At 49.6% G+C, this 27955-nt stretch overlaps 1 protein-coding gene across 1 annotated transcript in view; it reads left to right on the forward strand.

The window, feature by feature from the left end:
- The window catches only part of DOC2B (double C2 domain beta), a 192921-nt gene that overhangs the window by 121534 nt on the left and 43432 nt on the right, over positions 1 to 27955 (forward strand). The window contains exons 5-6 of the mRNA XM_075904663.1: positions 16219 to 16345; positions 18059 to 18216. Of these exons, the coding sequence (XP_075760778.1) occupies positions 16219 to 16345; positions 18059 to 18216 (285 nt within the window). The remainder of the gene's footprint in view (positions 1 to 16218; positions 16346 to 18058; positions 18217 to 27955) is intronic.

Here is a 27955-nt window from a genome sequence, read left to right on the forward strand (position 1 = left end):
CGCTTGAGCCCCCTGTGGACAGGGATTGCTACCACACCACACTGCTGCCTCTAATACAGATGCAGCAGCTTGTGGTGGCAGCGGGCTCCCCGGGAGTGGGGCCAGTAGCACGCTGGCTTCTGGCCCGCCCCCAGGGACTATCGAATAGTCATGTAATCGTTAAAATTTGATGAGGTTACACTACAATTCAATTACATGCTATCTAACATCCCTAGCCTCAGCTCATAGAGATGCTTATCATGTGATTTGTACCACTGGCCACTCTTGTAGATGGTAAGTATATTTTAGTGCTTTCTTGCCTTCTTGTCTGTTTTTCCTAATTAGAGTTCTTCTACAAAGGTATTGTAGTGACTTAATAGACTGTCCCCTTTGTCTGAGAAATCACTCTCCATAGCTAAGGGTTCTAATGGCAGGAACAGCTTAAACCTCTAACCAGCTAGACATCAGTATTTGATGTCACCTGACAGAAACTTGCAGATGCTTACCGTGGGCTCCTGAGTTGAGGTCTTTTTAGGGTTCCCTTGTAGGAAGATGTTGGGGTAAAGGAGAGGCATCCTGTGGGTAGAGCTGGAGACTGGGAAAGAGGGTTTCTCAATTATTTTATTATTTAGTATTTGCATTGCATTGCAGTCACACTCATGACCCCTGGCCTGGAACTCTGTAATACTAGGCGCTGTACAAACACACACATAGGGATCATCCCAGCTCAGCTCTATTACTGACTCAGTGTGACCTAGCATAAGCTATGCAAAGATTCCAGGAGGAGGAGGTATAGAGTTGTCATGATTAACGAAGGTAACAATTCTGGAAGGGATATTAAACCTTGTGCTTTCGGGTCTTAAGCCAGGCTAGAACTATCAGAGACTAGGCAGAGATCTAATGCTGGGGTGTAGGCGGGGTGGATTATCCCATATCTCTTATTGTGTGAGTTTCTCACCTCTCTTTGAAGCCTCTGGTGCTGGCCTGTCACAGACAGTATCCTGGACAAGATACACCTTGTTTGTAACACAGTCTGCCATTCCTCTGTTCTCTGTGTTGCTCATCTCTAAAACAGGTATAATTGGAAGGCATTGAGTTGTGGTTTTCAAGATGTGCTGAGCCGATAGATCACTAGAGACTAAGGCTTGGTCAGTGTTTTCTTCCAAGGGTGACAAACCCTGATGTTCACTGAATCCTGAAGTCAGAGGATAATTGTGTTCTGAGGGTATGTCTACACTACCCTCCTAGTTCGAACTAGGAGGGTAATGTATGCATACCGCACTTGCTAATGAAGCCCGGGATTTGAATTTCCCGGGCTTCATTAGCATAAGCGGAGAGCCGCCATTTTTAAATCCCCGCTGCTTCGAACCCCGTGCAGCGCGGCTACACGGGGCTCGAACTAGGTAGTTCGGACTAGGTTCCTATTCCGAACTACCGTTACTCCTCGTAGACATACCCTGAATGCCTTCAGTAGGAGTGGCTGAAAACTTCTCCAGCACAGCCAGGAATTCCAGAGGTGTATCAGGGGTTTGGTTTAGAAAAAAAATCGTAGAGAAACATTAGCGGGACTTTTGAAACAGCAATATCAAAGGCAGGTCCGGTCCAAGAACTAAAGAGACTTCTTATGAACTGATTAGGAAATCAAAATTTACATAGGCCATCTATTTAGCTTGTCAGAGGTAAATATTGGTCTTCATATAGATATATGTAGTGGTGGTGTAGCGCAATATTCCCACTAATCTTTTCCATCCATGTGCAGAATAACATTTTATGTGCACCAAGGCATGTGCAAATGTGTACCACCAATAGAAACAAAAAACCTGGTTGTGTGCACTCTACTAATCAGCTGGATGGCATTTGAATCTCTCCTGAGTGGCCGTGGGGAACACTGTGTAGCTGTTTTGGTCCCAGGATAGCAGGAGTGACAAAGTGGGTGACGTAATGTCTTCTATTGGACCAGCATCTGTTGCTGTGAGAGACCAGCTTTGGAGCCACACAGAGCTCTTCTTCAGGTCTGAATAAGTTTGAAAGTTTCCCTCTCACCAAGAGACATTGGTCCAATAAAATATATCGCCTCACCCACCTTGTCTCTCTAATTTTCACATAAACAGTCCAACTATTATTTTCTCCTAAGAAGATCTGATGTAGGAAATAGCCACATCTTCTTTCTAGCACCTAAGTTAGCTCAGTTGTGTGTTGAGTGCAGGTGCTGTGGTGTGTCTTTCCTTATCCAAGCAGTCTTTGATGCCTTCTGACTCAAATGAATTGGCCTTGGTGTTGTTACCAGAGGGGCTGGCTCTAGGAGAGGGTTTCATTGGTATCTGCAGAAATGAAAGGCTTTTGGAAATGGTGTTAATGCAGCTGGATTGAGATGGAAGGTGAAAGGGGCTCTGCATTGATCTCTGGCATCCTCTGACTACCACAGGCAGAACGAAATTGCAAGGAACCCAGAGGTTACACCACCAGAATCTACTATATGTTTGAGAGAGTTTATGGGTCTGTCTGTGTGTCCATCCGACTGTGAGTCTGGTTCCCCCCCACCAGAACTACTCCTATACAGTAAGAGCTAGGACCACCAAATGTGATATGCAGCTTCCTGTACTCCCAAGTTAAAGTGAGGTCAGGGTTTGGTTGTGCCAAGACAAGGGACTGTGCATGGAATGTGACTGTTTCTCATCAAAAGGAAAGCGAGGTCTGTGATAGCAGGGATACCAAATGACGAGAGGGAGGCAGCAGGTGCAAGGAACAGTTACACTCCCAAATGAGCACAGGGGCCCTGAGGAACAGCTGCAAGCTAGGCACTGGCCCTGAGAAGAAGCCAATAGCTGAGCAGCCCCAGCTTGGCCCCAGGGAGCATCCAGCGGCTGTCCCCACACTTTGCCCTGAAGCCCTCCCCCTCTGGCCTCCTTCCCACCTCCCAACCCCCTGCCCTGACTCCTGCACTCCCATACCCCACCCTGAGCCCTCTACCTTGGCTCTGACTCCAGCAACTCCCACCCCTATCCTGAGCCCCTCCTCACACCCCACCCCTGACTCCTGCATCCCCCACACCTCCAGCCCCCTGTCCTGAAGGACCCGCACAACGCCAGGTATCCTATCTCTCTCTGTTTGGGGATGACCGGATGTACCTTTCCCTCCTCTTTGCCTTACCCCATCCACAGCTCTCATTAACGTTAGCAAGACTCACCTACATATGCCCTGGCTCTGTGCTTTTCATGACTAGGTGCCAGGCTCAGCATGTGAGCGTGATGGGGGACCTGGAGGTGGGGTTGGGTTTCTCTGCCCCGATGAAGTTTGTCCCACGCACAAGTTGTCAGGGACTGACTTATAACACTGCCTCCTGTGAATGCTGGGTGCATTCACCTGTGAGGTATCTGGGAGAACGCCCCAGGCTTCATTCCCCTCACCAACCCCCGGGTGTCACTGCTGGGTTGCAAAGTACACAGGCTGGGATTTCCAGAGAGGTCTGTAGGAACTAGGTGTACCCAAAGGCATGAAGTCTGCAAGCCCTAGCTGCCTTCTTCCCACTCTACACTGGCCCATGCTGGGTTCAGCTTTGGTGCAACTGAGCCCTGTGTGAGTGTATCTGGAGGAGGGGGGAGGTGATTCGCATGCCACCGCAGAGAATACTCCAACAACTCCAGCTGGTGATGAACGGACCAGCTGGGCTGTACCAGGCAACAGTCCTGTGCTGATGGCAGGCAGCTTATGAGACCCACATGGCTCTCTTCTGTCTTTCATATCTCTGGGCCATGGTGGGAAGATAAATCCCTAGCTGGAAGGCTGCTTTGCGAGCTTAGTACTAGCCTCTGGCTTGAGGACCAGCCTCACATGTATAGTGGTAACTGGTGAAAGTTAGCATTTGTACAGGGCTTTTCAGCTTCATAGCACTCTGCAAACAGAAACTAATCGCTGAAGTCTCTGACATTAATTTTTCAGAGGATGAAGTAAGCAAACAAATAACCCCCCAGCAAGGTTAGATATGTGACACATCCCAGCTTTCCTTCCAGGTATCTCTCCGCTCCACACCATGGCCATTTAGAGTCTAGCAGGGCTACAGCACAGATCCAGAATTACACTCCCATCACCTGAATTTAAGGAGATTCCTCGCTAGCTGCTAGCAGTACAGGGTTTGCGACAGACTGCTGAGGAATTCTGTTCCCACCTAATAGATGGGGGCGATGCCCAGACAAGTTAGGCCAGCAATGGGCAACCTAGGCTAGTGAATGGGCTGCATTCGCTAGGGCCCTCCCTCGTCTCAATGGGCTACAAAACTGTTGTAACCAAGAGTAGTTTTGCTAAACGAGCTTCTGTATTTTGAATGTGCGGTGCCTAGCAGTGCTTTGATTGGAGGCAGAGGGAGTGCAGTGCACAGCTCTGTGCTAGGAAGATCGTATCGGTATTCTTTATGGGCTTGGGTGCTTCTGCCAGTACTTTCTGATTTACCCAGCAGCTGAGGGAAGTGCACTTTTGCAAGAGGTCGGCTATAATAATTGCTTAAAGACAGGACATAGTAATTAAGTTACTCTGTTAATTTGCTGCCAGGCAAAGAATGAGAGAAGTCTGGGAAGCTTACTGGGCTCCTGCTTAATGGCAGAAGTAGCCAATTATCACAGGAAGAAGGGGGGCAGCTAAAAGAAGGTCCATAAAATCCTGTTTCCCGTTAAGGCCGCTACACGCTGCCTGCATAGCCCCTAGTTAGATGTGACTTTTCATCTTGCAGTTGAAATGATTCCCCCAGCAGTTGTAGGGGGAATAACATCATGGAGGACTGTGATGTATTGCATCAAGGAGGGCTGATTCTGCACTCCCTACCTGTTGTCCCAGGGTGGAGCAAAGAGGGACCAAGACATGAGTTTTGGGGACTTAATGTCTCTTTGTACACAGCAAGGCTTAAGTGAAGGATGGCCCAGTGGTTAGGGAACAGGCCTTGGATGTGGAAGAACTAGATTCAGTTCCCTTCTCTGCCACATACTTCCTGTGTGGCCTTGGGAAGGTCACTTAACCTGCTTGTACCTTGGTTCTTATCTGTACAATGGGGGTACAGATAAGAACCAAGGTACAGGCATGGGGCACTGAGCAGATAAGATAGGGCTGTGGTGTGCAACATGTTAGTCACGTGTGGCTATTTGACTACTGCTTCTGAACTGGTTGGATACCATGGAGATAGCGGCTGGTGAGCTAGCATGGCATGAGGCAGAGCAGGAAGGTTGGGGGTGTAGCCCTGGTCTGTCCATGCTAGGGATGTTAAATATTGGTTAATTGAATAGTCAAGTAACCTCATGAATTCTTATCAGTTACTTGACTATTTTATAGCCCCTGGGGCTATAACACCTGTATCAGAGGCAGTAGTTTGGGGTTCCAGGTGGGAGTTGGTCCATGTGAGGGGAGCCAGTTAAGAAACCAGCTCCCCTTGCGGACCAGCTGCCTGTCGCCCTGTGTGCTGCCTCTGTTACAGGTGTGGTAGCAGCCCATGTCCGGGGGGGAGGGTCGGAGCTCCTCCGGGACCTGGCGTGAACCAGAACTGAGACGGGCTGCATGCCCACCTACCTCCTACCTTCAAATGCAGAGCTGCAGCAGGGGTAGGTCCTGGGCCCATTGCAAGCCAGGACTGAGACAGACTGCTGGCCAGACTGCTAAAAAATGTACTGGCCGGGGGCGGAATGCATGTAGTCTGTAGCATTAACCTAGAAGCTTTTGCTTATCGGTAAATCGACTACACTATTACATCCCTAGTCCATGCTGCTTCTGCACATGCAGATACTGGAGATGAGCTGTCTTGTTTGCTGGAGCCATCCTCACAGCAGAAGGTCCCCATCTCTTTCCTCCCTAGTCCAGCTGCAATGTTTTGGAGCTGCGTCTGCACTTGTTGGTGCTTTGCTTTAAGTCCATCACTTGTAAGAGGATTCTCCCTTCCCTGGAGCAAAGCATCAAAGTTAACATTGGGACTTTCTTTGGGGTTCCCTCAGGGTTGTTTCCTTGGCATTAACCTTGAAAAATTCTAGTTATTCAAATGGGCAACAGTAGAGGGAGTGGGGGAGGCGGGGGGAATCTGTCTCCTGCTGGGTTTGTGCTGGAGACTACTGGCAATTTGCTTTCCAGCACAGAGTAGAGAATAGACTCCAGTATGTTAAACCAATCTCTGGTGATTTCATTAGTTGCTAATACAGGCTCTGGAATTGTTAGCATGCACATTTATTAGTGCTCTTGCTGACTTGATCATTTAGACTGGTCACTTTTAAAAACAGAATGTTTTCCCAATACCAAAACCTCCCCCCCCCCCACACACATATCCTGCATACATGGAAGCACTTGTTGTAACATTTAAACTACTCCAATTATATTGGTTTTGGCCCCAGTTCCTCCTGGAAAACAACACTGAGCTGCTGTAATTAAAATAAATGTGACAGCCTTATCGTATCAGCCATCCCCGCAACTTGGAGACGTGGGAGCTTGTTCTCATCTCGACGCGCAGCGAGGGCTCATGTCCCTACACAAAGAGTGAGAGCAGTCTCTGAAACCATAGGGAGAGGAGCAGCCAGGTCCACGTGCGTTGGCAACCCAGGTAGAGATAGAAACCTGGTCACATTGTCAGGATTTCGCACATGCGCTATGCAGAGTGTCTGCAGGGACTGCAACGCAGCCAAGCTATGGGGATGAAAGCAAGGGTCTTGGAAGCAAAGTGGGTTGCAGACACGATTAAAGCAAACGGGGGGTATGTCTACACTACCCTCCTAGTTTGAACTAGCGGGGTAATGTAGGCATACCGCAATTGCAAATGAAGCCCGGGATTTGAATTTCCCGGGCTTCATTTGCATAAGCGGGGTGCCGCCATTTTTAAATCCCCGCTCGTTCGAACCCCATGCCGCACGGCTACACGCGGCACGAACTAGGTAGTTCAAACTAGGCTTCCTACCTAGTTCCTACCTATTTCGAAATAGGAGGGTAGTGTAGACATACCCGGGTGCATGAAGCACTCAACTCCAAAGGAAAGTGCTGGCACCCAGAGCTGCCTGATCCAGCCACATGGCCCAGAGGGGAAAGTGGAACTAATGGGATTTACTGCATGTCACACTGCGGGGGCTGGGACCCATTTGATATATGGGCGGCGAGCAGCAGAGTGTCTGTTGCTAAGAGTCTGTTGCTTGATGATCTACACTAAAAGTTGTGTTGCATAACTACATGTCAGGGGTGTGGCACAGCTGTGCCAGCATCCCCCAGCTTGTAGACAGCTTTGTTCGGCAGGGGGAGCCTCTGTGCACTTGATGGTGCTCCTATGCTGACAGAAAACTCCTGCTGACATAGGCTATGTCTCTGTTGAGCGGCCATGTCTCTGGATCCTTGGGGAGAGAGGAACAATGCCTGGCCTGCAGCTCCAGCAACAAGGGTGCTCTCTGCAGGCAGGTCTGTTCCCAGTGTCATTCAGGGAACCAGAAGCTTGTGTCAGCAGAGAGTGCTCACATGTCACACAGAGGAAATATCCTGCCTCTGCCTCACTGATTCCTCATCCAAACAGCAGTTGCCTTCCCAGGCCTTGAATTTCAGCCAAAGGGCAGCACTGGGAAGGGAAGTGTTTGGGAGAGGCAGTGAGCCATCGTAAAACTGCACTCAGGTGGTGTAGCTGCCCTTCCTGGGTGCCTGAAGCCATTCACACACAACTACTGTACCTCAGGGGTCCAACGGTCCAGGGTAGCTCCAGCAATGGGAAACCTGAGCTCTCAACCCTCTGTGCCAATGGTTCACTCTGATCACGGAGGGTCGGGTCCAAAGCCCACTAAAGCCAATGGGAATATTTCTGTCCATTTCAAAGGCAGCTGTACTGGCTCCTGTCTGTCAAACCTCCAGCTGCCACTGATTTGCTGGGACTTGTGGATGTCTGACAGTGGGTCATTAACTTTACCCATTCAGAGTCTCCCTCTATATACATGGGGGATCTGGATATGACTCTGGCAGACGAGGTGGCTTCACCTGCCCAGGTCTCCAGGGCTCAGATGAACCCCACTGAACACAGAGCAGGAATCAGTCTGACTCACTGTGTGCTGATATTGCTAAAATTTGTGTTAGAACTATAAGCACGTGGATAGTGTTTAGACTTTATTGAATGCTTGTGAACTGCTGCCTGTGTTAGTCTCACTCACAACATCTATATCCCATATTGTAAGGTCATATTTGAGCTGTAAGCTTCTGTAACTGTGTAAATCACCAGACAGGAGAGAGATATTAACTCCTGTGAAATGCTGGCCTCCAACCAAAGGTATTGTGTTTTGCCTGACAAGGAAGGCCAGTCAGTGCCAGACAGACTAGATTGGAATATTAAAGAGGACAAAAGACTGTGACTGCCAAACACACTCCCTTCCCTGCACACCCCAAGATGAGTCTAGAAAGTGAATTCTGCTCATCAGCTGAGTTTGCAGTTCAGAGAAGAAGAGGGAAAGGAAATAAAAACCCTGAGCAAGAAGGAATTGGGAGCCATCTTTTCATTCTATGCATTCAGCACAATGGGACCCTGATCCAAATTGGGGCTGCTAAGAACTGGCGTGATACAAATAATTACTAATAGTGTGTGTGTTTGCATTTTTAAAGCACTTTGAAAATGTAGGACCCAACCCCTATTCAAGTGAGGAGTCTCATTCATGTCAGTGGGGCTGGGATGCAGAATGGGCCCATAAATTGTTTGTTTCTCTTACCGTGGTGGCTAGAGACCCACACAGAGGCTGGGGCCTCATTGCACTTGCTGCTGTGCATACATATAATAAGAGGTTGTCCTGCCCCAAAGAGTTACAGTTTAAATAAACAAGACAAGGTGGGGGGAGAAGCAAACACACAGAGAGAGGATAAGTGACTTGCCCAGGGTCACCTAATAGGTCAGTGGCAGTGCTGGGAATAGCATCCAAGAGCTAGTTCGTGCTTTGTCTGCTAGTCCATGCTGCCTTTTACCCGTAACACACCACATAAATAATGTTGCTCTACCCTTAAGGCAAAGGATAAAGGAACAGACTGATATGTCAGCTGGTCTAGAAGCATTGGGGATCCTGCAGCACTCCCCAGGAACAGCTCCCATGTCCAGTTCAGCCGCTGCCTGTACTTGCTGGGATGAATGTGTTGTCATTGCTTTTGATTAAAGCACTCAAGATACACTAGCACCCAGGTGTGAACAAATTAAATCGTTTCCATAAGAAAAATAAATCTGGAGGTCAGCGATCAGGCGCAGCAAGTTGGTGACTGGGAAAGTTTTCAAGGGCGAATGTGAAACTTCTCTGAATGTGTGAATTCTTTAATTAAGATTAATGTGGCAATTCCTGCCCTTGGGCTCTAAAAGTCTAATAAAACCCACATGATAACTTATCTCATACACAAAAATTAAAGTGCTCTGGATACCAATGGGCTTTTTTCCTTCAATATTTATTATTTCTTTCCATTCGGAGACAAGGAAATGTTAAGAAGAAAGGATTCATATGGCACTCTATAAACTGCGGTGTAACAAGGTCTCTTCAAACCGTGATATACAGCTACTCTCAGGTGCAGGACCAGGCCCATACTCAGAATTTCTGTGGGGGGCTGCAAGCTGAGGGAGGGGCTGATGGTTGCCTTCCTACCATGGCTCAGCCCTGCCCCAGGCCTTGTCCTGGGTGAGGAAGAGGGGAATCAGGCCTAGCCTTCCCTGGCCGACCAGAGCCCGGAGGAGAGAGGCTGGAGCAGTGCGCTTCTCTGCTTTCCCCCAGCCGGCCAGAGCATGAGGGAGGGAAGCTGCGGCAGTGCACCTCTGCTTTTCCCCAGTTGGCTGGAGCACGGGGGACGGAGGCTGGGGCAGTGCACCTCTGCTTTCCCCCAGCTGGCCGGAGAGGGGGGAGGGAGGCTGTGGCAATGTGCTTCTCTGCTTTCCCCCCAGCTGGCTGGAGTATGGGGGAGGGAGGCTGTGGCAATGTGCTTCTCTGCTTTCCCCCCAGCTGGCTGGAGTATGGGGGAGGGAGGCTGGGGCAGTGCACTTCTGCTTTCCCCCAGCCGGTTGGAGCACGGGGAAGGGAGGCTGGGGCAGTGCACCTCTGCTTTCCCCCAGCCGGTTGGAGCACGGGGGAGGGAGGCTGGGGCAATGCGTTGCCCCTGCCTTCCCTAGGTCAACTGGAATTGGCCCCATGATGGATGTTGAAGGACCGTGGGGGGACTGGGGTGTGCATTTGCACCCTTTGCTCACACCCCTGCGTACAAGCCCAAGAACAGTCCCAGTTTGGGACAGGAAGTGAAAGAGAATCCATTACCCAAATGAAACTGGAAGGGGCTTGGCTGGGCAGAATGTAATTTATCAGAGCTGAAATGTGACTAGACCTCAGCAGTTTCGTTGTTTTATTATTTTTATGGTCCTGGTACCTAAGAGCCCCATCATGGGCCAGGACCTCATTGCAGGAGGCATTGTGCAAACAGAGGTTGTCTATGTGCTGAGGAGCAAGCAATCTATTACTGCCTTACTTTTGCAGATAGCGGTTTGCGATCTTTAAGGATCAGCCTCTCCCAAAGAGAAGTCTTATTTGGAGTGACCCACAATATACCTGGAAATAAGACGTTTATTTTTGACAGTGAGGGTAATTAACTGTTGGAACAACTTACCAAGGCTTGTGGTGGATTTTCCATCACTGACCATTTAAAAATCCTGACTGGGTGTGTTTCCAAAAGATCTGCTCCCGGAATTGTTCTGGGTAGGTTGGTTCTCTAGCCCGTCTTATGCAAGGAGTGAGTCTAGATGATCACAGTTGTTCTTTCTGGCCTTGTCATCTATGAATCTGTGAAATGCAGCCACAGTTGTTTCTGGCTGAGTAGCCAGCTGGGATTCAGGATGTGGTGGTTCTTCTTCGAGTGGTTGCTCATCTGCATTCGAAGAAGGTATGTGCGTGCTGCGTGAATGGTTTCCGGAACATTTTTTCCCCAGCGGTACTCATTGGGCCAGCAGGTCGACCCCTGGAGTGGTGCTGCTGTAGCGGAGCATAAGTACCCCAGCCAGCCCTCCCTCTCCTCAGTTCCTTCTTACCGCCAGTGACGGTTATTGGCGCGTCTCTGTTCTTGTGATAGAACCCAGCGATAGTTAGTTGTTGGCCTGTTTGTAGTTTCTTCTTCCAGTTATTAGTTTTAAAGTAGTTCTAGTTGTTACCATTCGTTATCTCTCCCCTCCGGGGCAGGGGGATGCCAGGCTTCAAACCCTGTGCATCCTGCGCAAAGCCGATGCCTAGAGGAGACCCCATGACTCATGCCTGAAGTGTCTGGGAGAGTCTCCTCTTACTGACTCCTGTAAGATCTGCAGGAGTTTTAAGCCTCGAACAAAGCTCCCCGTTTCCCATTGTTCCCAGGGTCTTGGCCAGAACCAAGCAGTTCAGGACCCAAGTCATCCTGATAGCCCCAGACTGGCCCAGGCAGTTCTGGTATCCAATCCTGATGGAAATGGTGCGGGACAAGCCGCGACCTCTCTCGCCCAGTCCGGACCTGGTCATTCAAGCCTGGGAGGGAGGTTTCCTATACCACCCAAACGTCAGCTCCCTCCACCTCACAGCCTGGCTTATCCATGGTTAACAGAGCCAGAGCTTGCTTGTTCTGAGGGAGTACAGATGGTACTGCTCGGGAGCAGAAAGACAACTACCAGATCGTCCTATGCAGTCAAATGGAAAAGGTTTTCCCTGTGGGCAGAGAGTAAGGGGCTAGACCCCTCTTCTGCCCCAGTCCCGATTAGCCTAGACTGCCTCTTTGAGCTGCGTCAAACAGGCCTATCTACCTCATCGATCAGGGTTCACTTGGCGGCCATGTCAGCCTTTCGTTTGGGGTTTAGCGGCAGATCCCTTTTTATGAACCAGGTGGTTAAGAGGTTCCTTACGGGACTGGACAGGTTGTTTCCACACGTGAGGGCACCGGTGCCTCAGTGGGACCTGTCATTTAAGGTGACCTATGTACCTGTCATTTAAGGTGACCTTCATAGTAGCAATCACTTCAGCGCGGAGGATCTCCGAGCTCTGGGCTTTGACTGTAGAACCGCCCTATCTAGCATTCTCAGCGGATAGGGCTAGGTTATGCCCACACCCGACCTTCCTCCCTAAGGTAGTCTCCTCGTTTCACATGTCTCAGGACATTTACTTACTTGTATTCTTTCCAAAACCCCACCGCTCCCCTAAGGAACAGGCCTTACATTCACTTGACGCAAAGAGGGCGTTAGCTTTTTACATAGACAGAACGAGACACTTCCGTAAATCATCTCTGTTGTTTATTTCTTTTGCGGAAAGAATGAAGGGGTTGCCAGGATCGGCCCAAAGGCTGTCCTCTTGGTTCTTCATGTGTATCCAGGAGTGTTATAGTCTGGCACATAGGGAGCTGCCCCATGTTAAGGCCCACTCACTAGAGCTCAGGTGTCCTCAGCAGCTTTTGTGGCACAAGTTTCAATAGTTGACATTTGTAGAGTGGCCACGTAGTCCTCTGTACACATGTTTATGGCGCACTATGCTATTACCCAGCAGGCCAGGCTCTGGGTTCCGCGGTTCTCAGTTCAGTTCTGTAAACCTGAAAAAAAAATGATATAGTGATAATATAAATACCTCAGATGAGTTGTTTTTCTGATGTTGAATAAATTTCTGGTTGGTTTGGTTATAGCCATTGAGTTGTATCTTCGTTAGCAGTGTATCTCTGACCCCGCCTCCCTATGGTTTCAGCTCGGGAGTCACATCATTTGAATGCACATGAACAATCACTCGAAGAAAAGACGGTGACTTACCTGTAACTGTTGTTCTTCGAGATGTGTTGCTCATGTCCATTCGATTCCCCCCCTACCTCCCCTTCATCGGAGTCTCCGGCAAGAAGGAACTGAGGAGGGGGAGGGCCGGCTGGGGTACTTATGCTCCACTATAGTGGCACCAATCCAGGGGGCAACCTGCTGGCCCAATGGGTACCGCTGGGGGAAAATGCTCCGGAAATCGTGCACGCGGCACGCGCACACCTCATTCGAATGGACATGAGCAATACATCTCAAAGAACAACAGTTACAGGTAAGGAACCTTCTTTTCCTTTCCAGCGCTGCCACTGACTTGCTGTTGGGTAAGTCTGGGCTAGACACTTAGGGCCAGTTTTCACACACAGGGGGATAGTAACACTTCTTTTCCCATCTCTTGTCTCTTTAGAGTAGACTGGCAGATCTTTGGGGCAGGGATTGTCTCCCCCTATAGGCCTGTGCAGCACCCAGCATAGTAAAGCCCCAATTGCAGTTGGGTCTGCTAGGTGTTACTGTAATACAAATGTGTAAGTGTCTGTAAGAATAAACAGGCCCTTGTCTGGTGCTTTTCATCGGTAGCTCTCAAAGCACCCTGCACACCTGCCCCCAAGCATTAGGTGATCATGATGACTTGCCCAAGGTCATAGAGCTAATCAGTAACAGAGCTGGGGTTAGAATCCTGGAGCCCAGACTCTACTTTCTCTGCAGTGCTCCCTGCTGCTCAATGACCTGACTCTGAGCAAGGGTGAGTACCTGCAACCCCCCCTCCCCGCCTGATTGCAGTGGAAATGCTCAGGATTGGACCCAGTGTTCCCTGTAAGTTGAGCATGTGGATTGCTCCCCAGGTGAGATTCAAATGTTGCCCAGCTGATCAGCAGAGCGCCCACAGCCAACAGCATGTGTTTGTATTGCTGGTGCACATCTGTACATGCCTTGGTGCATATAACAAAATTTATTCTGCACTTGGATGGGGAAGAAAAAAGTAGCAGGAACACTGATTGAGCCAGTAGTCTGCAAATGAGCATGGCTCCTGCAGTAGCCCATGTGTGAGTGCAGAAACAGGCCGCTTTCACCAGTCTCGAGCAATGGAAGAATTCCTCCACTGCGCATCTCTCTCCAGGTATTGATAAAGCGCCTTGGAATCTTAGGTGTGGATTTACTGTCTCTCCAAGCCATGCATGGCTGTCTGGAGTTGCCTTGTAGGCAATATCGGAGCAAGTTAATGTGTGTAATTTTAAACTTAGTGAGCGACCCTGGCCGGAATGATTAATGCTCTGCAGCTGCCAGAACATGAAAAGTGGATCAAATTGAATTGGCTGGGGGCATACTGAATGAGCCATCAATACAAAGGGGAGAAGCTGTGAGCCAGTGCACTCTGCCCTGACTTGTGGCCACGTGAGTGTATGTATGTGAGAACTGGCCGAGCACATTATATTGTTCTCTGCAAGCAAGAGAGTTGCATGCGTCAGTGTTTCATTGCTAACAAGGGACAGGGTGGGAGAGTTTTATTTCATATCACGCTCAGGTGCAAACTGGCACACATAAGAGCAAGTGTGGGTCCCACGCCTGCTTTGATCACCAGTCTGCTGCCGCCAACATGTATTGTTTGGGGTCTGTGGGTTGTTTCCTTGATGCTGTCACTCTCAGGAAATGAGCTGTGAGCTGCCTAAATTTGGTCTGTCAGAAACAGGGCTGGGAGCTTTGAAGCCATCACCTTGAACTGTATCTGCAGCATCTCCCCTGGCCAGCCTGCTGAGTTATTTCTAGCTACATTTGGGTTCTCAGTAGCTGTTTACAAGCAGAACAACATGCAGGGAGACATTCCCAGCTGCCTTACCTTTCCACTATCAACAGCATGTAGCAGGGGAGTAAGAGTCCAGCTTCCAGATGCCTCTGGTTGCTCCTTTTACTTGGCTGAATTTAAAATTTGCAGGGGAAAGTTTGAATGGGCAGCAGATCCCCAGCACTCCTTGGTCAGCTCCCCCCATCTGTGCTCCTGTTCCCGTAGCTATCTGTCTCCAGCACCCCTTTGGTTTGTTCTAGGCCACAGAAGCCAGAAAACGAAACTGACCAGTCCTTCTTCATCATCCAAGCAGAGTGCAATACTAAAAGAACTGGCACAAAGCTGTAGGAGGTAGCTTAGCGGTGTGACTGTCAGGCTCAACATAGGGTGGGTCCAGTCCAGCAGCCGTGACTCCACCCTTCCATCCAAGGAGATTACGCTGCATTCCACTTGGTTTGCTGTGTGCGTAGAGGTTCATATTCAAACTCTGAGGTCACCCCTGCTCTGTGTGGGTGTTACAGAACCAGAGATGCTGTTGCCAGGACTCAGTTTGCTTCAGGACTTCAGCTGACAATTTCTCACCCTTCTATCGCTGTACCTCAGCTGCTGCCCCTGAAACCAGAGGTGGCTCCATTTTAATGCTGGAACATGTATACACATTGGCTACGTCTAGACTGGCATGACTTTCCGGAAATGCTTTTAACGGTAAAGTTTTCCGTTAAAAGCATTTTTGGAACAGAGCGTCTAGATTGGCACGGACGCTTTTCTGCAAAAGCACTTTTTGCGGAAAAGCGTCCATGCCAATCTAGACGTGCTTTTCCGCAAAAAAGCCCCAATCGCCATTTTTGTGATCAGGGCTTTTTTGCAGAAAACAAATCTGAGCTGTCTACACTGGCCCTTTTGCGCAAAAGTTTTGTGCAAAAGGACTTTTGCCCGAATGGGAGCAGCATAGTATTTCCGCAAGAACACTGACAATCATACATGAGATCGTCAGTGCTTTTGCAGAAATTCAAGTGACCAGTGTAGACAGCTGGCAAGTTTTTCCAGAAAAGTGGCTGATTTTCCGGAAAAACTGGCCAGTCTAGACACAGCCATTTTGTAAAGTGGCCTGGGATCCTTCAAAGAATGCACTTGGATGGGACTTGAATATGCACCTATATCTACTCAGCTTCTGCTCTTTTTCTGATGGGGAGGAAGTCGAGTATGGGCCCACCTTCTTTGGGGCTCTGAAAACAGCTTCCCATACTTACTGCACTGATAAATGCCAAACCTTTGAGACATCACATTTCTGATTGTTAGCCAAATATCTGATACCTCTTGGGATGGAGAGTGGCTCATTTCAGTCTCTGGCCTGTGCTTTGGAGGGCTTAGCCCTGGAGACCTGGTGAATGAGGTCAATATTGGTGAATTAGGAATATATTTTTCCTGGGCCACATGGCACTTATTGGGCCCCTTTGTTGGTCAATTCCACCTGAAAAGCCAGCCTTTGGATGGGCCCTGGAGTCAGAACTCTGCCTTCTCTTTGTCTGGGTTGGGAGCGAGGGGGGCCTATGCGATACTAGGTCTGGGAGAAGCTGAAGCTTTGAATGTGGTTCTAAGTTCACTCCCACCCCCTTGTCAATTAGCAGGCAATATTGTTCCTGGCCAGATTGGCCCCTCTCCTCTTTTTCCAGCCTGTCTCAGGACTGATCACCTCCTTCCCTCCGTGTGTGTGTTTCAGAATTTCTGTCTGCGACGAAGACAAGTTCCGCCACAACGAGTTCATCGGGGAGACGAGGATCCCGCTGAAGAAGCTAAAGCCCAACCAAACCAAAACCTTCAGCATCTGCCTGGAAAAGCAACTGCCGGTGAGTGGGGGCAGGTCTCTGGGACGGGTGACTGGGCAGAATCTAGCTTCGACTGATCAACTCTGCTTTCCAATGCTGCCTCAGACCCACTTCTTGGGTCTTTCCTCAGCTGCTCAGAGGGTGCTTTCAGGGCCCTTTCCCCAAACAAGTGTGGAGGATGCGCCCCCTCACCAACATGGCCATTGTGAGTTCTGCCTCTAGGCGCTTGTGCTTGGCTGCATGCCAACAGCTCTGCTGATCTTCTGAGCTGCAAAGGGGCCAGCAGCAATTGTGCCTGGCTGGGGACACTCTCCTCTGCTCATGGCAATTGATGGGCTGAGAATGTCTAGATGGTCAACCAGAGGGGAAAGATGCAATGGCAGCACCAGGAGGAGAGAGATTCCAGTTGGCCTGTTCTTGAAGCATATCATGGTTCGGAGGAAAACTTGTGTAAGTGTGGAAATGAGCTAGCTAGCGTGTGCCATCACTGCCCGCTATTCAATAGAATCAGAATGGCTTAAGCATGTGCTATAGGCCTTGTACTGGTAATGGAGATTCTCCTTTAGCTCATGTGGCTGGAGTCTATGCTTTTGGAGCATGTGCATCTGAGAGGGTCAGTTCATGTACAGTCCTGTGTTGCATGGTTGTCAATGGAAGTGAGACTTGTTACAGTAGAATGGGATGTTTGCTTGTGGGTGGAACAAAAAGCTCATTGAATTGTGCTTAGTGATAGAAATGTAGCCGTGTTAGTCTGGGGTAACTGAAGCAAAATGCAGGACAATGTAGCACTTTAAAGACTAACAAGATGGTTTATTAGATGATGAGCTTTCGTGGGCCAGACCCACTTCCTCAGATCAAATAGTGGAAGAAAATAGTCACAACCATATATATCAAAGGATACAATTTAAAAAAATGAACACATATGAAAAGGACAAATCACATTTCAGAACAGGAGGGGGATGCAGGGGGGGGAGGAAGGAAGGTAAGTGTCTGTGAATTGATGATATTAGAGGTGGGGAGAGTGGGATGTCTGTGAGCTAATGGTATTAGAGGTGGTAATTGGGGAAGCTATCTTGGTAATGGGGAAGATAGTTTGAGTATTTGTTCATTCTTTCCCAGAGGGTGTCGAATTTTAACATGAATGACAGTTCAGAGGATTCCCTTTCAAGTGCAGATGTAAAAGGTCTTTGTAGCAGAATGCAGGTGGTTAAGTCGTTGAGACAGTGTCCTTTCTGGTTAAAATGGCAAGAAACTGTTTTTTCTTTGTGATCTTGTCTGATATCTGTTTTGTGGGCATTAATCCTTTGGCGAAGTGTCTGAGAAGTTTGTCCAATGTACATAGCAGATGGACACTTTCGGCACATGATAGCATAAATTACATTTCTCGATGCGCAGGAATATGTGTTCTTGATCTTATAACTCACTTGGTTAGGTCCAATAATGGTATCAGCAGAATGAATATGTGGACAAAGCTGGCAACGGGGTTTGTTGCAAGGGAAGGTACCAGGGTTGGTATTAGTGTGGTATGTCCTGTGGTTGTTGGTAAGAATCATCTTGAGGTTAGGTGGTTGTCTATAGGAGACTATGGGTCTGTCTCCCAGAGCCTCTTGGAGTATGGTATCCTGTTCCAGTATAGGCTGTAGTTTATTGATAATGTGTTGGACAGATTTAAGTTGGGGGTTGTAGGTGATAAATTGTGCTTGTTTCTCTTCCTCCAACCCTCTCCACCCGCAGATAGATAAAACAGAAGACAAGTCTCTGGAAGAGCGCGGCCGGATCCTCATTTCCCTTAAGTACAGCTCCCAGAAGCAAGGCCTGCTGGTCGGCATCATCCGCTGTGCACATTTGGCTGCCATGGATGCCAATGGCTACTCTGACCCCTACGTGAAAACGTAAGTAAGTGATTTGAAGGCAGAGGTGTTTAGGCAGAAGGGACAGGGCTTGCTTTGGGCTTTGTTTATGGGAGATTCTGACACACACATATCCCCTGCTCTCCATGCAGAGTTAGCATGGGGAGAAGGGAGCTTTGAACTAGCCTAATTGTAGGGCTGTGTGGTGGGAGCAGAAGATAACGCATCTCTGACTTGGTGCATGCCAGGAGGTCAGGCAGAATGGAGGGTAATAGACAGCCACCCCCAGCCTGCCTCGATAGCACACTGAGACTGCAAGTGTCACAGGGGCCAGAGGTGCCCAGTAATTAGCGATTCCCGAATTCTCAAGCCAGAAGGAGACATTACAGTCAGCTGGCCCGACCCCATGCCTAGTAGGGAGGTAAAAGTGGAACCGTTTAAATGGTTAACAGATAAGCATCAGCTTATCAGTTTCCATTGGGGTTACACACCAGCTCCCTGGGAGCGAGACCAGCAGGGCTGCCAGCCCCGCTCCCTTGGCTGTCACCCCGCGCTGCGGGCTCTGCAGTGTAAAAGTTATACCGCAGAGCCCGGAGCACAGCCAGCTCCCTGGAAGCTCTTGGGCTCCCAGTGCTCAGCGGCTGCCAGCCCCAGTCAGCCAGCTGTGCTGCAGGCTCTGCAGTAGAAAGTATATGTAAGCTGTATTCTTCAGAGCCCACAGCGCATGTAACCCTGTAACTGTTAGGGTTTTTAGCAGTTACACAATTTTTAAATTTAATTTAATTTAATTTAAGCATGAGCTGGGCCAGTGAAAGGAGGAGAGGTGGCGAGGCCACTGCTGCTCATGTGGCCCAGATGATTTAGCTGGTGAATTGAAGGCAGGTGGATTCTTGGCAGCTGACAAAGGCCCTGATGTTACCTTCTGTATCCTGACCAGGGCTTTGGAATAGCCCACTCCTCTCCCCTCCCCCAGAAAAGGCTTCCCACGTGTTACATGAGCCTGGTGCCTGCTAGGAGCTAGTGGCATTTGGGTGCCGAGTCTCTTTTAGTCAGATTTTTAGAGGAATTGAGGAGCCTAACTATGCTGCTAGGCACCGCGTGGGATTTTCAGTGAAATCACTGCTGCCTGGCTGTGCTATGAGACACGGGAGCAGCAGGGCACTAGCCACTTGAAAGAGAAGAAAAATAACAGCAACCTGCCATTGCCCCAGGTTCTGGTGAGCCAGAGCCCCTCCACCCCCATTTGAGTCCTAAAGCTACAGTAACAGATGGGGCAGGGCAGGTGTCCCATAAAGCAGGTGGCCACATGTGATTATAGTCAGCAGCATGGGGACAGTGATAAGGCAATTGCTTATGACATGAGCCAGTGACTTTCCTTGCAACCTAATGTGATGATTTAATTGTGCACAGTTAAGTCATTATGCAAGGCAATCAGGAAACAATATGCAGGGCTGGTTCCCCTGTCATGAGACAGGAAGATTTAACCCCTTGAGGGGAGGGGTCATAGAATCATAGAATAATAGGACTGGAAGGGACCTCAAGAGGTCATCGAGTCCAGCCCCCCGCCCTCATGGCAGGACCAAGCTCCACCTACACCATCCCTGACAGATGTCTATCTAACCTGTTCTTAAATATCTCCAGAGAGGGAGATTCCACCACCTCCCTTGGCAATTTATTCCAATATTTGACCACCCTGACAGTTAGGAATTTTTTCCTAATGTCCAATCTAAACCTCCCCTGCTGCACTTTAAGCCCATTACTCCTTGTCCTGTCCTCAGAAACCAAGAGGAACAAATTTCCTCCTTGTGACACCCTTTTAGATATTTGAAAACTGCTATCATGTCCCCCCTTAATCTTCTTTTTTCCAAACTAAACAAGCCCAGTTCATGAAGCCTGGCTTCATAGGTCATGTTCTCTAAACCTTTAATCATTCTTGTCGCTCTTCTCTGTACCCTTTCCAATTTCTCCACATCTTTCTTGAAATGTGGCGCCCAGAACTGGACACAGTACTCCAGCTGAGGCCTAACTAGTGCAGAGTAGAGCGGCAGAATGACTTCACGAGTTTTGCTTACAACACACCTGTTGATACAACCTAGAATCATATTTGCTTTTTTTGCAACAGCATCACACTGTTGACTCATATTCAACTTGTGGTCCACTATGTCCCCTAGATCCCTTTCCGCCATGCTCCTTCCTAGACAGTCGCTTCCCATCTTGTATGTATGGAACTGATTGTTCCTTCCTAAGTGGAGCACTTTGCATTTCTCTTTATTAAACCTCATCCTGTTTACCTCTGACCATTTCTCTAACTTGCTCTGAATAGCCTAGAGGAGCCTGTCCCCACCCAGGCACTCTGCAGAGATCACCCATGCTGCTGAGCACTGGAGTGATTCAATGATATATGTGTGGTTAGATCAGGCAACTTGGCACTTGCTCTGGTCTGGAGGCCTCGAGGGATTGGATCAAGAGGACTGGGACTCAGAATTTCCTGGGTTCTGTTCCTAGCTCTGCCTTTGACTCACTTGTGTGGCCTGGAAAAACAAGGATGGCTTTGTTGTTCACCTCCCTCAGAGAGCAGCGTGGGGCGGAGCAATATAACGCTCTTTGAGATCCTTGGGCCAGGCGGAAGGGAAGAGGGACGCATTGCTGGTGAGGCCACAATCCTCATCTGCAAGAAGAAGAAGGAGTGTTCGTCTGTGCACCATTCACTGGGCTGAGCACCAAAGTGTCTAAAGCCTTAATGCACCTCCCAGTCTGTGTCCTGGCCGTCAGCCGCTAGTCTGCTGAGCCATTCCTGGGGGAACCTGGAGCACAGTATTTTGCATCCTAAGCACTGATGGGGTGGGGAACTTGGGGGGCGGTGAGGGGGATATGGGAATGTGGACATGAGGTGGGGCTGAAGAGGGTAGGGAGGCAGCGGATTCTCCTCATACAGGGTGAATGTGGAGGCCTGCTCACTGTAAAAGCACCAGAGACTGCCAGCTGCTGCATGAATGGGAGCTGTGAACAATTAGGAGGATGGTTAGCAGAACCGTTTGCATGGTGTCCCCTCTCCTCACTCCCAAACTGCAGGCTGTGTGATGCATTGTGCCAGGGAAAGGTCATGGAGGGCCTGACTTTGCGTTGCTCCAGACTGACGCCCTCATTAATGCCCTGCCGTGGAGTAATGAGTCGCAGCTTCCCCTTCATTTGTTCCTGTCCAGTTCCTGGGGTGAGTGGCAGGGGCCGGGAGTCTGATTGGGGAGCTATGTGAGACTGTCAGCAAAGCTGGGGGTAATTATCTCTCAGGGTCTGCCCCAGCACTGAGCCTATTTGGCTGGGAGACTTTGCCTATGGCGGCTGACAGCTAAGAACAGCTGTGGGGAGAGAGGGTTGTGTGTGTTTTTGGAGCCCCCTTGCTGCCATTTTCTGCCTCTCTTTCATTTCAGGGACCTCTGGCTGTTGAGAAGGGAGGGGAGAGTTTGGGGGAATCATTGAGATGTCGAATCTTGATTAGGACCCTAATTAATTCAGCAAACCTGATAGTTTGCATAATACAAGCTCATTTCCCTGTGCTGGGGAAACCTGGAAAGATTCAGCCCAAACTGTAAATCAGGCCAGTTCCCACCCTTACACAGATTTTAAAGCAAACACAGGACTATGCAGCAGGCTGATTTTGAGTTGGGGTTTAAGACCAGATCCTATGAAAGGGAGACAGCGGCGAATGGAGCCAGACACAGTGCAGCAAACTTATTCCCCGTACGTTTCTGAATGTTGTTCACTCCTAACCTGCAGCCCCCATGCTACTGCAGTTTTGGGCTCCCCTCACCTGCACCCCAGCTCTTCTGATGTCACTCAGTCCTCACCAGCAGGCCCCTGCTATTCCAGCTCTGGGCTATCCGCTGCACACATAACTTTGCTGATGTTCCTCAGTCATGACTCGCAGCCATCCCCGTAATCGCAACCCCAGGATCCCTGTCAAACACACACAGCTCTGCCAGAACACCTTCCTGCTGACCTCAGTCACAATGCCATCCCAGCCCCGAGAAGACACTTCCCCTAGTGTGCCCAGGTGGGACTGTGTGATGTACAGAAGTATCTGCTCAGAACAAGGTTGAGGCCCATGCATACTCTGTTGTGAAACTGGGCAAAAACTGGGCATTGAAGCCGGTGAATGATGCTAGAGTGAAGCCCTGGGCAGGGCTTATGGGGACTGGGAGCCAGACACAGACCCTTTCACCTCCCAGCAGCTGGTTTCAAGTAAGAACCTGGCCTCTGGGGTCCTATGACAGGCAGGTGCCTCCTTCTTGGTCTGTGATTTTGGCTCCAGCTTAGTTTCCTTCCTCCCTCCTCCAGAGCCCCAGTCCAGTCACCCTGTGCCTGCTTCAGCAGGGAAGGCTGGATATTGTCCCGCAGGGCACCCTCCGCAAGTGATGCAGCAGTTAGGGAGCAGCTGGTGATTAGAAGTAATCAGGACAGCAGTGGCTAAAGGGAAGCCAGAGGAGAACGTGGCGATTTCTATGTTTGCAACTCCCTATTGGCTAACCGTCCTTCGCTGGAATTCAGCATACACTATTGAACTGAGGCTGCAGCCTTCTTGCATCACGCCCAGCATAGCCTGCAACGTGTTATGGATGAGACTTTCCAGGAGTAGGGGATGCCCAGTGCATGTTCAGATCTAGCAGGAACTGCATGTCTGAAACTACCAGTGGCTCAGAGGCCTCCCCCACGCCAGAGCCCTGCTACGCTAGGCACTGCACAAACACATTCCTGCCCAGGGAGCCCTTTGAGACAAAAGAGAAGACAGAAGAGGCGGGTGAGAGAATTGGCCTGGGAGCAGACAGGACTAGGGAGCAGCAGGAACCAGAGACTGAAGAAGAGAAGAGCCAAGTGTACAGTTCATGTGCACAGACTAGGGATGTAAAATCCCTTTGTATTAGTTAACTGGTTACCCATTCACATCCCTAGCACAGACAGGTGAGGGGCAGCGTTCCTTGTACACTGAGAGCTTGGGTGCGCACCCAGGAGAGATTCAAATGCTGCCCAGCCAATTAGCAGTGTCCACAGATGGCAGCCTGTGTTTCTGTTGGTGGTGCACATTTGCACATGCCTCAGTGCACATAATAAAATGTATTCCACACATGGATGGAAAGCATTTGAGGGATCATTGACACACAGGTGAGGGGTGAGATGGCCTGAGATAATCAGCCAGTCTGAAAAAGCCAAAAGCCCTGTTTCCCCATAGACTCATAGACTCATAGACTTTAAGGTCAGAAGGGACCATTATGATCATCTAGTCTGACCCCCTGCACAGTGCAGGCCACAGAATCTCACCCACCCCTCTTAGAATAATCCTCTCACCTATGTCTCAGATATTGAAGCCTTCCAATACTTTGAAGGCCCCAACATGCAGAGAGTCCTTCAGCTGTGATCTGTGCCCAATGCTACAGAGGAAGGCGAAAAACCTCCAGGGCCTCTGCCAATCTACCCTGGAGGAAAATTCCTTCCTGACCCCAAATATGGCGATCAGCTAAACCCTGAGCATGTGGGCAAGACTCACCAGCCAGACACCCAGAAAGTTCCCTATAGCAACTCCTATCATCCCTCCATTGACCTATTTCCAACTGGAAATGAATGGTCAATTAGTTACCAAGGTCATGTTATTTCATCCAACCATCCCCTTATCATAGAATCAGAACTGGAAGAGATCTCAGAAGGTCGTCAAGTCCAGCCCTCCGCTCTAGGCAGGACCAATCCCATCTAAATTAACCCGGCCAGGGCTTTGTCAAGCCGAGACTTAAACACCTCTAGGGATGGAGACTCCACTACTTCCCTAGGTAACCCATTCCAATGCTTCACTACCCTCCTAGTAAAATAGTTTTTCCTAATATCCAATCTGGACCTCTCCCACCACAACTTGAGACCATTGCTCCTTGTTCTGCCATCTGTCACTACTGAGAACAGCCTCTCTCCATCCTCTTTGGAACCTCCCTTCAGGAAGTTGAAGGCTGCTATCAAGTCCCCCCTCACTCTTCGCTTCTGCAGACTAAACAGATCCAAGTCCCTCAGCCTCTCCTCGTAGGTCATATGCTCCAGACCCCTAATCATTTTGGTTGCCCTCCGCTGGACCCTCTCCAATGCGTCCACATCCTTTTTGTAGTGGGGGGCCCAGAACTGGACACAGTACTCCAGATGTGGCCTCACCAAAGCCGAATAAAGGGGAATAATGACATCTCTGGATCTGCTGGCAATGCTCCTCTTAATGCAACCTAATATGCCATTAGCCTTCTTGGCTACAAGGGCACACTGTTGACTCATATCTAGCTTCTCATCCACTGTAACCCCCAGGTCCTTTTCTGCAGAACTACTACTTAACTGGTTGGTCCCCAGCCTGTAACTATGCTTGGGATTCTTCCGTCCCAAGTGCAGGACTCTACACTTGTCTTTGTTGAATCTCATGAGATTTCTAGTGGCCCAATCCTCCAATTTGTCTAAGTCACCCATGATCTCTCTCACCCCTCTCCACCATGGCGAATGAACAGGAGGTGTGCAGTATCCCAGTGCAGAAAGATCCTCTCTACTCTCCATCCAACTCTCTGTGCCAACACTTCACAAATAATTGGATCAGCTGCCTGGGCTGAGTCAAGATTTATGGAGACAACATGACATGTGAAGAAGCAGGTACCCACTGCTGCTGTTCCAGCCCATGAGCTGCAGACATCAGAACTGTGTCTTGGCAAGGCACATCGCTGGCCGAGTAGATTGGCTCCCAGGGTAGATTACTTTCACTCTTGTCAGAAATACGGCATTACTGAGAGACATGAGCTTCCTCCTAGCTCGCATTGTGCCCATTGGATCCTTAATTCTACACCTGCCTGTGCTCCCCCCACTCCTAAGTCATTGCTCTTTGGGGGGTGCACTTATATCTGAGAGAATCAGGATGCACTGTGCTGATGAATATGCAGAACATTAAAGGAGAGGCCTAAAGAACCCGTGGTATTTTCATTTTTGCAGAGCAGGTGTGCTAACCCCCATATCTGTGGCTCAGTCCCAAACTGGTTAATTACATTCTGCCTATCCGCCCACCCCTTTCAGTTCAGTTAGACAGAGACTTCCTGTCCTAATCAGAGATGTTGCTATGCACTACTCAGCAGCAGGTGCATTTCATTCCAGAGGTGGCTGCATTTCAGCCAGTACATGAAGCGATTCCTGTGGATGCCGATGTCAAGATTTGCAAAGCGATATATGAGGCATCCTGTCAGTTGTATTGTTGGTAGGCAGCTGAGGGCAGTATTGAGAATGATTTCACACGTGTGTCTCCATAGCAGAATTTACAAACTCAACAGTTTTCTGAACAGAGAAGCGGGTGGTTGTGATCTGTGGGAGGCACCAGATGCATTTTGTTCATGTGCTGGCCTGTTGGCATGTTTCCTTTTTGTCTCACCCCTTGAGAGCCTGTGATTGTTCATTGGGGAAAAAACGGTTACTCATCTTTGTAACTATTGTTCTTCGAGATATTCTTTCCAGTACCTAAAAAGGTGTTACAAGGAGGAGAAAGAAAAATTGTTCTCCTTTGCGTCTGCTGGTAGGGCAAGAAGAAATGGGCTAAAATTGCAGCAAGGGAGGTTTAGGTTGGACATTAGGAAAAAAATACGTAACTGTCAAGGTGGTTAAACACTGGAATAAATTGCCTAGGGAGGTTGTGGAATCTCCATCATTGGAGACATTTAAGAGCAGGATAGACAGACATCTGTCAGGGATGATCTAGATCAGAGATGAGGAACCTAAGGGCGAGGGGCCGGATGCGGTCCCCCAGCTTGCCTGGATCCTGCCCCCGAGGCTCAGGGTTACCCCCAGCATTGGGGACCCCGCAGTGGTGCTCCAGCCCCCATCCCTCCTCCCATGGAGCTGGAGCACACAGAATTTACTAGCCTGGGCTCACCTAGGCTCTGCTGTGCAAGAGGAATGTGAGGAGTATCTTTCTTCTTAGTCAGGAGCCACGTCAGTGAGGATTAGATTTGGGGGGGGGGGGGGGGTTGCTTCTCATTTGTGCTTCTTACTCAACTGATTTTTCTCTGAGTCAGTGGCCCCCAACCCAAAAAAGGTTCCCCACCCCTGATCCAGGTGGTGCTTGGTTCTGCTGTGCGGGCAAGCGACTGGACTTGATGACCTCTCGAGGTCCCTTCCATTTCTAGTAGCCTATGATTCTGTGTATTGCTCATGTTTATTCTAAGTGTGCGCATGCTGCGTGCATGGCTGCTGGAAAGTTTTACCCTTGCTGCTACCTCTTGGGTCGGCTGTGGAGCCCCTTGCAGTGGTGCTGGTGTGGTGCACTGTATATGACCCTGCCAACCCAATTGCCCCTCCGTTCCTGCTTGCTGGCTACTCTGACTGTGGGGAAGGAGGGTTAATATGGAATAGCTGTGAGCAACACATCTCCAAGAACAACAGTTACAAAGGTGAGTAACCGTTTTTTCTTCTTTTAGTGCTTAAAGTAGGAGATTCACAAGCCTTAGCCACCCAAGAGGAGAGGTCAGAGTTAATTCGTAGCTGACTCGAGTATCATAGCACCAAAGACTGCATCACCTCTAGATTGTGGCACGATGGCATAATGCGACATGAAATTATGCACCAAAGATTACCTCCTAGCTCTACAGATTTCCTGACAAGCAACATGGGCCAGGAAAGCGGCCGAAGACATTTGTGCTCGTGTAGAATGCACCATGAGAGACGGCGGGGAAACCTTGGCAAGATCAAAATGTGCAGATTCATGTTGTAATCCAGGAGGAGATGCGCTGTGATGAGACTGGCAGCCCCTTCGTACAGTCTGTCAGTGCTGCAAATAGCTGTGAGAATTAGCGAAAAAGCTTAGTCCTGTCGGCGTAGAAGGCGAGAGCCCGCTTGGCATCAGGGGAGTGCAGCCTTTATTCTTGGGAACTCTGGTGGGGCTTAGAGTAGAACACAGGAAGGAAAACGTCCTGCCCAGTGTGGAATCTAGAGGCCACTTTTGGGAGGAAAACCGGGTATGGGCGAAACTGGACCTTGTGCGTAGGGGTTCTGACACCAGGGCAAGGAGTTCCGACACCTGCCTAGCAGAGGTGATGGCAACCAGAAAAGCCACTTTCCCTGAGAAGTAAAATAGTTAACATGGCCAAGGTCTCGAAGGGGGGACCCATGAGAGCCATGAGGAACAGGTTGAGATCCCAAGCAGGTATGGGGTGCGGGCCGGCGGGTGGAGTCTTATCTGTCCCCTTGAGGAAGCACCTGACCAAGGGGCTTGCAAAAACGGGCATGACAGACCTGCTCCAAGCAGGCCTGCCCAGCTGGGTTCATCCACAAAGCTGCCATTCCGTGAGATGAAAGGAGCATAGTCTGGGTGGCAGAGCCGGAGGCGATTGTGGTCTTGCATGATGAGGTGTATAAACAAGGGAAGTGGAATGAGTGGTTGCACCGAAAGCTCCAGGAGTGTGGGATACCAGTGATGGAGGGCCCAAGCCAGGACGTTTGCCCTGTCTCTGCAGAGCTTGAGAAGCACCTTGTGAACCAGTGAGAATGGGGGAAAGATGTACAACAGGCCAGTCCACCAAGAGATCAGGAACACGGCCACTGGGAATCCCAGGCTGATTCATGAGCACTTCTGGTTGTCCTGGTTAGCGAAAAGGTCTAGCTGGGGAAACCCTCACTTCTGGAGACTGGAGTGGAGGATGTCCAGCCAGACTGACCATTTGTGGGCAAAGAAATGGCAGCTGAGGTGATCTGCCATCTGGTTCTGGACCTCTCGGAGGTGCGATGCACACGTCCC

This window comes from Pelodiscus sinensis, chromosome 21 (genome assembly GCF_049634645.1).
Source record: "Pelodiscus sinensis isolate JC-2024 chromosome 21, ASM4963464v1, whole genome shotgun sequence".
Taxonomy (NCBI): domain Eukaryota; kingdom Metazoa; phylum Chordata; order Testudines; family Trionychidae; genus Pelodiscus; species Pelodiscus sinensis.